Here is a 12,609-nt window from a genome sequence, read left to right on the forward strand (position 1 = left end):
ACTCATGCCAATACCAATTCGGGACTTTAAATCATAGACGGATGAGGTATATTTTATACGTAATGTTTAAAAATAAAAGTGAAAGTGATAGGTTATGTAGAGCAAATGAATGGAGAATCCAACGGTTGAGGATAGCCATCCGCGGAAACTTGGAGCCGCTATTGCCCAATACTTTGGGAATCTAAGCTAACCACGCACCCACTCCCACTCTCCTTCCTTCAACTCAACTCAACTCAACTCAACTCTAGTTAACTACTCCAAAACTTCAACCCCACTCTTCCCATTTCCTCTTTTATATATATCCCTCTCCATCCCCTCATTTCAATTCCATTACATTCTCTTTCCCCCTTCCTATATTTCACTATTTCTCCAACAAAGGCGTTTGATCGATCTAAGAGCATGAGTTGCAATGGCTGCCGCGTCCTTCGAAAAGGCTGCAGCGACACCTGTATTTTAAGACCTTGTCTCCACTGGATCGACTCCACCGAAGCGCAAGGCCACGCCACCGTCTTCGTCGCCAAATTCTTCGGCCGCGCCGGCCTCATGTCCTTCATCTCCGCCGTCCCCCACTCCCAGCGACCTGGTAATTCATTAATGATTGACACCGACCTTTCAATTTCTATTTATTTATGAATTAAAAACAATATTAGTGGCCTCTAAATTTATGTTCCTTTATCAATTTAAAAAAATTATGTTCGTATTTACTAATGTGGTTTTTTTTTGCGCAGCTCTATTTCAGTCGTTGCTGTTCGAAGCGGCCGGAAGGACGGTGAATCCGGTGAACGGGGCGGTGGGGCTGCTGGGGACGGGCAATTGGCACGTCTGCCAGGCGGCGGTGGAGACGGTGCTCCGAGGCGGCGCGTTGAAGCCACTCCCGGAGCTCCTCGGCGGCGCGTCGGCGCCCGACGACGCCTCGGACTGCACCGATGCGTTCCGCCTCCACAGCCCGGTGAAACGGCGCCGTTTACCCGAGGAAGCAGCGGCGCCGAAGGTCGCGCAGGTGGCCGATCTCGATCTCAGCTTGACGCCGGGTTTCCGAGGCGGCGTTTTGCCGGAGAAGCCGCGGCGGCTTGGGAGCCCGTCGATGAATTCGGAAGAATCTGTGACGACGACTTGTGGAGATCGGCGAGCGAATGAAGTGAAGTTGTTGAATTTGTTTAGTTAAATTAGGTTTTTCGATTTCTTTTTTATTTTATTTTGGTCCTCGTAGAGAGGTTTATTTGCCGGAGATTTTTTCCGGCTGATTTTGAAGTCGTCGGCGCAGGATTTCCCTCTTTTTGCTGGTTGATTATGTGTATAAGGAAAAAGTAGGGGAAAATGAATGTATTTCCAACGATAGCTTTTGCTTCCTTATCTGTATCTTCTTCTATTTTCTGCATCCAATGACTGTTGGAATTTGAATAATTGAGTTGCTTTTAGCTTTTTCAACTTTCTTGTTTTCTTATGCATCATACTATTTCTACTCAATTGAATATTGATTGAGAATTGTTAAATTTAATTATGAAGATATTAGTAAATTTCAGTACAAGATTTAATTAAACTACCTTCAAGGTGGGAGGACTATTGTTTTAATTTATAATTAAACGTTATATAGTCGTAGAAAATAATGTACGCCTCACAATATTGATATTTTTATAGGACATGTACCACGTCACGATCCATGTTACTAGCATTCTCCATTTTCCACGGTAACTTTGATCAAATGAATTATTCGATGCTGCTATTTTTATCCACAAAACTGTAAATTAGTCTCGCATATATGCCCACTAATGACTAATCATGTCGTGTCCATCGATAATTTTAAGGAATGAAACTATTTAAAAATATAAATCAAATGTGCCCTCTACTTTGACCTAAAGACACCTCAAATCCATGTAAGAATTGCGTGGCAAATAGGCAAGTTTGCTTATAAAAACCAAAATTTCGTACTTATCCAGACTTCAAGAATATCATTGGGCAGAGATAGTTCCAGGAAAATTGTGTACCTTTTAAATATTTTATTTGAAATGTTATGTAAAGAAATTTGGACAAGTTGGGGTTTGGAGGGGCACTGTTGGGGTGTGAGTTTTGATTGGCTTTAATTAGGGTTAGGGTTAGGGTTAGGGTTGAATCTTGGGGACCTTTCGGCGGACAGAACAGCTTCTTAAATTTGGTCGGGGTGAAGCAATTTGTATGAGAGAGAATCAATGAAGTTGGCTTTTGGAGTGTGTCAAGAGCTGCACCTAAGCATATTACATCATCTGGACCTATTTCACTTTGAAATTTATGTCCTTGTTTTAACATATTCTAAAATTTTAATACTACTGTATTGAACTACCACCTTTTAAATTATGAGCAAACGTTTATGGTTCTGGCGGATTGTTACGTGGTGTGGGGTGGGTTCAATTAATTATACTTTATTCATCTCACCATAAGAGTTATATTTTTAATAATATTTCACTAATTTTTCAAACTTTCTATACTTTATATTTCTTAGTATAATTGAGTTTAATTTTCGAACAAAGTTGCACCAGACTTTTCAGCAATATTATGTTTGAGTCTGTTGGGCTGCGAGCGTAATTTTCCAATTGATAACCTTAATGTGCATATGAATGTAGCCCAATATAGGATAGTTGTACTTAAGAAGATGAGTGTGTAGTTTGAAAAAGAGTGAAATGTATAATTGTGAAAGTGAATATGAGTGTGTAGTGAGAGAGAGAGGGACGTATAAATGAGAAAGTGAATAGTATTGACTATTTACGAGTTGAGTTACTTCGTTACGTGTTGATGTCTAAGCTCAAAAGTTGAATTAACGTTTCAGTGAAGTCCACAACAATTCACTTTTATGAATAACATGTTTTAATCTTAGAGTTTTTTGTGTTCAAGACGAAGGAGATGCTTCGCCTGCACTATTTAAATTAATTGAAGGTTCTGAGAAAACTGTGACAATCTCTCTATATAATAAAATAATATTGAAATAACATCTACTACTAGTATAAAACCCCAACAAATCTCATCATTCCAAATAGAGAGGAAAACAAATTAAAAATGTTGAAATAGAGAGTGCAGTTAAACTTGAGTTAAATATATGTGACATGTTGTGAGGAACAAAAATATTTGGTTGGACATTTCTTCCTATATTCGAGGGACTTGTGTGGGGCCCATAGGTAGGTCAAGTGGTGCTTATATTAAAATGATCCACATATTCCAAAACAGGGACTGTGATGGGTGGGGTTGGAGGCACCGCGCCACGTCAGCGGACCCCATTCATTTTGGTGTGGGCTTGCGTTTGTTGACTTGCGTTTTCATATCATTATAATCAAATTGTGCTCGTTTTATTACTTGAGTTGATTGCATTTTGATCATTATAATTAAATTTTGCTCGTTTTGTTAATCGAGTATAAGGCACTTTACATAATGAGTTCAACATAATTTTACCACAAAAAAAACATTTTGTATAAACATACCCACAAAACTATAGTGCTTCATAGCTACAATTCATTTTTTTACTTCTTAGTAATTCATTCCTATTTGATATAATTTGCAATAGTAAACCATTTCATATAGGTACGATAAAAATAAAAGTAATGGATCCAGAAAATAAAAAATCTTTGGGTTGGATATAGTGAAGAATTGACCATTTTTATACTCCTATATTTAATAATTCTTTCTTTTAAAATAATTTATTACTATAATTTTTAAAAATGTAATATTTATTGGTATATGTTGAATATTATTATAAAAAACTTAAAAGTAAAATTAAATCAAAGAATTATGTTTTAATTACATTTTAAAATATTTTACACATGGTTTATTTTAAAATCAAACCAAAAAAACAGTCCATATTCAAGCATTTAATATAAATATTAAAATAGAAAATAAAATCCCAAATTTCTGAATAATGTATAAGTCAGGTAAATATAAATCTCCAATCCTTTCGGATACTGGGGGAAAAATCGAAGAATCTAAGATGCACGAGAAGCACGGTGCAAGAATCAAAATAAAATTTAAAATAATACTCTAATAAAAAAAATATTCTAGATTTACTATACTAGGACTCTAGGAGTACAAAACAGGCCGACCGTATTGTTCTCTAAGAGCATCCACAACCGTGCTCTTGCCAGCGGCACGGTTGTGGGCCCGGGCGGTACTATTCATGCCTGCTCTCTGGCAAGAGCACAACACCCACAACTGTGCTCTTCCGCAAGGACGAGCACAATTAATATAAAATTCAATTACACAAAAACATTTTCATAATACTAAAATTCATTAAAAAAACCACAATAAAAATAACAAATTACAAATAAAATAAAAAGACATAATTAAAATCCTAAAAATTAAAAATTACATAATTAAAATACTAAAAATTAAAAATTACATAATTAAACTCCTAAAAATTAAAAATTACATAATTATTGGCTAATATAACCCGAGGAAGACTACGCATCCGGCGGCACCAACCCCAATTGTTTTTGGAGACCCAATATCATGGACTCGTGCGTTTGAAGTTGCGTGGGGGTCATAGTTGACCTATCGGCCATATTGAGTTGGGCCAAAAGGGCCCACAACGAGTTGTTCGGGGGTGGAGGTGGAACATAGGGTGCGGGTTCGGGAGCAGGGGCAGATGGAGTCGCGGCGCGACGTCGTTCGGCCGCCGCCTTCTTCCTACCTTGCGGTCGGCGTCGGGAACCGCTTGGTTGGGCATCGGGGCTACCCAAGTTAGCTTCGGCGAGTTGGCTAGCCACTTCTTCGCCGGCGTCGGATAGGGATGCCGACCGTGAGCGTTTGGAGGAGCCGCTAGAGGAGGATGTTATGCCTCCCTTATACTTCGGGTGCGTCCGCGTCTCCTGCCAAACGTTAAGATATTTGAACGACTTACCGTTCATGGATTGGTAGGTGCTCAGCGAGGCGGTGATGATGTCGACCTCGCTTCGGCCGCTCCCGGCATTCCGGGACTCCTGGATGAAATAGCCGTTGAACTTGCCAATTTCTTCGTTGGCTCGGCCGATGCAGTTGCGCACCATACTCTCGTTGCGCTCGATCGTTCCCGGCGGCCGGTGTGCATTGTACCGGCTAGAGACGCGCCACCAAAAGTGATCGCCGGATTGGTTCGTTCCAACCACCGCATCTTCGAAGATTTCCAAGTACGCCTTGAACAATCTTTCCATCTCCCCCGGTGAGTACGGTGTGCGGACACCGACGCGAGATGGAGGATTCGGCATTTGGGAAGGGGCGCGAGGCCTAGGCTCCGGTGTCCACCCGTAGCGCCCATCGGAGGCACCTTGATCGTCGATTGGGTATGGCCGGTAGCCACTCGGAACGCCCGAATCTTGGGTGAGAGGAGGGGCCGAATATTCCGTTTCCGGACTATGAAACGGTTGCGAACCGAACCATTCGGGGTTCCAACCGTGAGAGCCGCTTGGGTTGTCGTCGTTACCGGACATAGTGGTGTTGTAGGGTGTGAGAGGAAGATGAAAATGGATATGAGAGATTGATGATGAGAATTGTGTAGTGAAAGTGTGAATTTTTTGGAGTGAAATTGGGGGTATTTATAGATGAAAGTGTGTATTTTTGGGGTAAAAAAAATAAAAAAAAATTAAAAAGTGGGGAAAAACGGTTATAAACGGATATAATTTTTTGGGGAAGTGAAAATTTTTTTTTTTATTTTTTATCGATTTTTTTAATAAAAATCCGATTTTTTTAAAAAAAAATAAAAAATGTTTGAAACCAACGGCTATGCCGTTGGCGAATGGGAGACCGCCACGTGTGCGTCCGCTGGCACGGACGTGCTCGATACATCGAGCAGCGCCGTGCCAGCGGCGCGGTTGCAGCGGTGGCGGTCCTTCGCCTTGCCGCTGGCACGGACGGCGGTGGCGCCAACCGCCACCGCTGCGGATGCTCTAAAATTCATATTTAGTAAACTCAACAATTATTTAGAGAAAATTGCAATACAAAATACAAATAATGAAATTTAGTCATACGGAGTATATTTTTTCAATTATACTATTTCAAAATTAGCTAATTACTAATTCCATATATCATAATTTTGACATTTTTTTAATTGTTCCATTCATTTAGGTTTTTGGGAGAAATTATTTATGACGTGAAAGCCAAAATACTTTATCGAATCTTACAGTCTTTATTTTTCATACTAAAATTAAAGGTTATTATGAGTGAGATACAAAATTGTAGAAAGATCATGGAATTCGACATCCAAATCATACACAATTTCCCCTCAATTCTAAATCAATGGGATAATTAAGAAAATATCAAAGTTATGATATAATTGACTAAAGTTACCAAATTAATCAAACTTCGACCAAACTTCATGGTTTTTCCAGCAATTAGTTCATTTTCTTTATTCAAAATTTTTCCTCGAACTTTCCTCTTCAGTTTCACGTTCTTCTCCTAAGTCCTAATTTTCTTCTCAATTTTTCAATCCACATTGATATTTTTATTTTTCTTTACCTTTCTAGTACGCACTTCTTAAATTTTCGTGAGGTTGGAGGCTAAGTTGTCATGGCTCGTGGCCGATTACGGACTCATCGGCCGGCAATGAGGCCGACCGACCACAGTACATGGATCGGTCATTAGTTCATCCTCTTAAACTTGGTAGTGAATGCTAGAGATCGACATCAAACTAGGTTTAACTCTATATGTGTTTTTACATTCCAATTTATTTGTCAAACTACACACAACAAAGCATTGCTTCATAAACCTAATGAAGTCACACATCTAGGTGACATTACTATTGAAAAAGTAAATGTTTTCGCATCAAAACACTAGTTAAACCACATTCACACAACGCCAATTATTTGTCTTACTATTAAGCTCTCAGTTATTTGTAGAATGTTTAATTATCTAATATTCCAGTTATTATATTCTTCTTCTACTTTATTAATTTTGACAAATAAAATTTGTGATCGTTTTGTGCCAAAATTGTTGATTTTGACAAATAAAATTTGTGCTCGTTCACTGCCAAAATTATTGCCAGGTGTATTTTTTTTACCTCCATTCTATCTTATTCATAAACACAATCAATAAAATACATTATCCAGTTGTAGCCATTTAGAACTTCGAACAAGAATAATTTTCCATTTATAATGCATATCACTAGATGGGGTCAAGGTTTTATTCATTAACTAACCTTGTTTCCAATCAATTAATTACTACTACTACTACGATATTCAGCACTGCCTCATATTTTGGTTTTGATTTTTCCGTTTGGCGTGAGTGTGACTTCTTGAAATTATATATACTAAAAAAATAGTAATGGCTTAAAGAGTTGGATTTTATCATGCAAGTTGGCACTACTAGTTTGGGTGAAAGTGGATGGTATGACGTTAACCCTCTTCTCAATTTTAATGGATTAAACCAAACAATGCTTTCTTAAAAAGCGTGCTTCACTTTTCTTGGCCACGAATGGGCATATACACGTGTACAGACATCCGGCCTTTCATGGGGATTTAAGGTCATTTTATCTTATTCCAGTAACTAGATTAGCCAAGAAATAACTTTTAGTTCCACTTTTGCCCCTTTCGTGGTTCGAAAATGTTGGATTCGGACCCGGACCCGGACCCGGACCGTGTAAGACGGTTCTGGTTCAAACCGGGAACATGGTTCCGGCTCAAGAAGTGTAACCACTGATTAAGTCCGGTTACGGCTAATCCGACATCTACGGGGGTGTTCGGTTGGCAAGATTAAATCTCATGATTAAATATGTATCATGTTTGGTTCATAAGATTGAACCCTTCAACTTAATCCTAGATGTATAGTCTCATGATAATTAGTCATAGCCTCCCCCTCCAACTAAAATAATCTCACAACTTAATCCTAGATGGATAGTCTCATGATATTAGTCATGGCAACCGAACACCACAGTAGTAGAATAGGTGTATATAGGATAAATATAATATGATTTCGAGCCGCAAATTTTAAATAAAATCTGAACAATTGTTGGTCCTTATCACAAGCTATATTTGATTTTTTTTTCTCAAGATTTTAAAATTTAACAACTAATTTCAGCATTGAAAAATTACTACAATCTGACAAGTTCACAATTTTATTTACCAATTTTAAAGTTCATGAAAAACCATATTTCACCCTAAATTTTTGGTTTTAGCCACCAATTGCTAGTTTTCTATTGTGTGCACGAGCCTTTTTAATTAAATTCTTCAATTTTGTGCTTGACCTTTTCTAATAAAGAAATACTTAACAAAGAAAAAATAAACTTAAAAAATTAAAGAAACAATTTTGTTGACCTTTACATCAAAAAATTAATGCGTAGCCAAAATTCATTTGAAAATAATTTTTGCGTTGTAAATAATTTTTTGTTAAGTCCGTTACGCTTTGAGAGTGGGTTTTCCAACTTTTAACAAGAAAATAATTTTTGGGTGAATTTCTATTATGTTTTCAGTTCGCAATTTCAGGAGAGAACAAAAAACATTATTAAAACACACAAAATTTGATCTTTTTGTTAAATTACCATATTTTGCACAAATGACTACAGGTGGTAATGTTCAGCAAGTCGCAATCCGGAGCATCAATGCAATGGGCTACCATGTACGCAACTGATGACTGCATCTAACACTACCTCTTCTTGAAACTACCAAACCCGTAAGCCATTAAAGAAAGATCGTTTGCAGCGTTCATCCCCCTCTTCCGTCACTCTACATTGGCTAGCAAAAACATGCTTCTCGCAGTTATCGACATATAGCACCACCACCCATCTCTCTCGCCAATCAGATATTTGATCGTACAAGAAGATGCAAGCCTTCTACTTCAGAGGATTGATGGTCGAATGAACTTTCGAGGAATGGGTTGGGATCACAAGTTGCGTCTACTCGGCTGGAGTTGTTTTCCCCATTTTTTTAACGAATACATGCAGCCAGCTGCTGTAAACAGCCCAAGAGCCGCAATAGAGGTAATAGTTGAATTTGCGATGTAGTGATGACCTCTCTGCAACGTCAACACGGTAGCAACAAATCCATGTCAAGGAAAAAATGGATCAATAAAGGAATTACAAAAGGAAGCTATGCAATTTAGTTCAGACAGCAAAAAAAAGGCAATCGAAAACCCCAAAATTTTACATGTGCATGAAAATATGTAAATATACACAGGATTGGTTATTGTTACAAATTTTTTTTATTGTAAGAACACAGCACTATAAAGTATCTACACTGTAAACTAAAAATTACATTCAGTGTATATATACTCTGTATGGTCAGTGCAATTGGTTCTCACGTTCTCATTTGAAGAAGGTTCTTATTTGAACCTTTCCCTATATATATATATAGACTTCCAAACAAGCTGTGAAGCCCTCAAGGCCCAAAATCCTATATATTTTCACTCATGCTTCATGAAGTACTGTAAGATCCGCAATCAACCAATTCGAGGTAGGAGGGTTTTTACTTTTTACAAAGTACATAAAAGTTTCTCAACCTATTATTTTCTACATGTATAATATGCCCTCCTAAGTCCTAGGGAAGAAAAAGAATTACATACGACAGGCAATTTCATTAACTTTATCAATTTCCAGTCATCTTAAATGCAATTTTGTACCCAAAGAGACAGGTTATAGTGAACAAAGTAACCCTTCCATAGTAAAAACAGCATAAACCCATTGATTCTATTATAATTATCTTTACGAATTTGAGATGTGATAGTAGAATATACCAGGACCAGAAGAAACAAGATTGCTGCATTTGCAGGCATGAGAGATAAGCTCATCATCCCGCCACGAATTTCATTTGGCAGATACCTGCATGGGATAATTAGAAGGATAAGATTGCAAACAACACTTGTTTGAAATAAGGTCAACATAGGGTTCATAAATAAGTAGAAAGTACTGATAGCTTACGTTGTTCTCAATCGGGCAAGAAACGGCAAAACCATTCCCAGGCAAGTTTGAAATAAGCAGAATAATGCCACAAGAAGCCCTATTTCCTGAAATAAGGAAAACCTTAAACCAAAATACTACAACAAGAAGATTAAACACATTAATACTTAGCTGTAAGAATGAATATGAAGTTGTCTCACCTGATAATCATAGGCCACAATTGACAAAGCAAAGCCCATTATGGTGAATGCATACATTAGGTATTCCTCTGTCCGAAGCACTAATGGCACGTGGAAGAACCATGGGAATCCAGTACTACCAAGCATCTTTGAACCAAGCAAACAAGGATATATCAATCCCAAAGACACCTCCCTTCCATCAGCCTGTAGCATAATACTGGTCAAACAAATTTTTAAGATCTTTTTACATAGTTAATAGGAGTATAATAAGAAACAATAGCAATCAAAAGAAAGTTTTCAAGCAAATACACCATAGTTAATATTTAGGTTGAACCAAAAATACAACTTAATTGTTGAAAAGAAATTCTAGCACGTGTCAACTCTCTATGCATGTGCGAGCATTATAAGACACACACACACACACACACATACATATACATTAATATACATAGAAGAACATATGGCTAGATCATGACAAGAAGAAACATATGGATGATCTAGCAAATCCAGTATCTATGAGCTGCAGATAAATTTTTTAACATAAAAGTCAAATGACCTCGCAAGTTTCACAATTTTTTCCAGATACTGAACACTATCAGTACCATCTACTTTTCTAGGACTCCAAATCCATAGCATTATAAAAGGAATTAAAAAATGTGCTCCAAATTAGCAAACCTACAAATTGCACCTTGCATAAATGTGACATTGCAGGCTATAATAAAAGTGTAGGGGACAAACTGATGCCTTCATAATCATACCACTATAGATGGGGCCCAAAGAATCCAAAATGCTGCAACAGAAAAATGCACGCTAGATTGTGCCCACGACAAGAGCCATATCCTTTTATCTGCAAAATGAGAATACATTGTTACTCACTAGAAGATTTTGAGCCAAATGCCAATAACAAAAGTTCCTCTTATAATTCCTTAAGGTTGCAAACCCAAACATATGCCATAAAGGAAAGAACATGAATTTTGATATACCACTAATAACATGTCTGTGAAATGAAACACGATAATCCTTCAAAATCGTTGTTTGAGTAGCTTCTTGCCAGCCTCGAGTGACAAGACCAACAGCAAGAACAGCCAAAACTCCAGCTCCAATCCACAAAGATTTAATATTTCTGATCACATTATCATCAATAAGATAATTTGCAAGTGCCTGGCTTCCGATAAAAGATGCAGACTCCAAAAAAGTCATCATCCAAAACATGTCATTCAGTACCTCTTGCCTCTGCCCAAGCTGCAAAATACAAGTATCATCATCATCATCGCAAAAATCAAATAAATATAAATAAATGATAGTCTTCAGTAAAATCCTAGACCAACCTTGTCCTGCTCAACAACCATCCATGCCTCGAACCCGAAGGAAAATATCGACGATGCCAGTGAAAGAAAGATGCTTGTTAACAAAAACGAAGATGTTCCAAAGACTAGCTTCCATAAACTCACCAAAAGGTGTAGCAAGAAAAACAATAAGCACAGCTTCTTGTGACCTCTGCGCATACAAGATATTTATAGAAGGTGATTAATTACTCAAAGCAATCGCAAAATTGTCACAATGTTCAAAATAGCAAAACTTATAAGGTAGTTTCCAGAGGTATAACTACAAAAAATACTAATTTAGATTTCATTTCCTGCAAAATTGAGCAACACATTTCCAACCAACCACACACAAAGAAAGGCCACAACTTGGCATAACTATTGAGTTATATTATGCACCATACTCACAATAAATCAGATAGCACTCCGATAAAGCTCCCGATAAACAGAGAGACCGCAAATCCAACGGAAATAACATTCAGCAATTGATCTTTACCGAATCCATAAAACGTCAACTCGTATTCTCCGAACACAGCCCATAAACCCTCCATCACTTTTGACACACAAATAAATTTTGTCAGCCAAAGGGGAAACAAGTAGAAGTTAATTTAGCAGGAAATAAACCTACATTACAAAAACACAAATTTAGAGTGACCTGAGGAAATAGAGAAGAGGAGGAGAAATTTGCGCTGGAAGCGGAGAAGAGAAGCGGAAGACGCGTGATCGAGCACATTTGCACTAGATTTGGCGGGCAAACAGAAGATTGAAACCACAGAGAAGATGAATAATAGTATATAAATTGATTTGTTTGGTTCCCATATATCAGATTCAATCACAACCCCCATTTTTTTACACAGATTGTCGCATGAATGTTGATTTGTTGAGCTCACAAAAAACGGTGAATCCAGTCGAAAATCGTGGTGAAATCAGAACAGAGTATAATCAGCCGGGAAACACTTGTGGCCGGATTGAACTAAATTCAGCGAACCAAATCAAATTGAAAGTGAATACAGAGCATAAACTGAGCACGAGACTTGGTAAAATGGTGGGTTCCTTTTGGTGAAAGTTGTTGAATCCCATTTAATAAAAATTACTAAATTTATTGAAGTATTTAAAATTTATATAATTAAAATAAATAAAATATAGATTTAAATAAACAATATGCTATAGCAAATAAATTGGGGACCAAAACGTGTCTATATTTCTTCAATCATGTCGTTTTGAATTTGACCATGTTGGTTTTTATCGTGTGTTATTCACGACGGTATATATAAGTTTGGAAATTCATGGG

General features: G+C 37.4%; 2 protein-coding genes across 2 annotated transcripts; one reads left to right on the forward strand and one right to left on the reverse strand.

Annotated features, from left to right (window-relative positions):
• The first annotated feature begins 317 nt into the window (after nucleotides 1–317).
• Nucleotides 318–1,428, forward strand: LOC121784776 (LOB domain-containing protein 38-like). Its single transcript, XM_042183008.1, has 2 exons — nucleotides 318–583; nucleotides 729–1,428. The coding sequence occupies exons 1-2, from the start codon at nucleotides 400–402 to the stop codon at nucleotides 1,163–1,165; spliced, it is 621 nt and encodes a 206-aa protein (XP_042038942.1). The 5' UTR covers nucleotides 318–399; the 3' UTR covers nucleotides 1,166–1,428.
• Nucleotides 1,429–8,442: 7,014 nt separating this feature from the next.
• On the reverse strand, nucleotides 8,443–12,375 carry LOC121784770 (molybdate-anion transporter-like). Its single transcript, XM_042183002.1, has 9 exons — nucleotides 11,974–12,375; nucleotides 11,727–11,871; nucleotides 11,325–11,493; nucleotides 10,980–11,238; nucleotides 10,755–10,843; nucleotides 10,018–10,200; nucleotides 9,839–9,924; nucleotides 9,655–9,739; nucleotides 8,443–8,937 (listed from the first exon to the last, which is right to left on the reverse strand). The coding sequence occupies exons 1-9, from the start codon at nucleotides 12,161–12,163 to the stop codon at nucleotides 8,806–8,808; spliced, it is 1,338 nt and encodes a 445-aa protein (XP_042038936.1). The 5' UTR covers nucleotides 12,164–12,375; the 3' UTR covers nucleotides 8,443–8,805.
• Between the last annotated feature and the right edge of the window lie 234 nt (nucleotides 12,376–12,609).

Source organism: Salvia splendens, chromosome 21 (genome assembly GCF_004379255.2).
Source record: "Salvia splendens isolate huo1 chromosome 21, SspV2, whole genome shotgun sequence".
NCBI classification, from domain to species: Eukaryota; Viridiplantae; Streptophyta; class Magnoliopsida; order Lamiales; family Lamiaceae; genus Salvia; species Salvia splendens.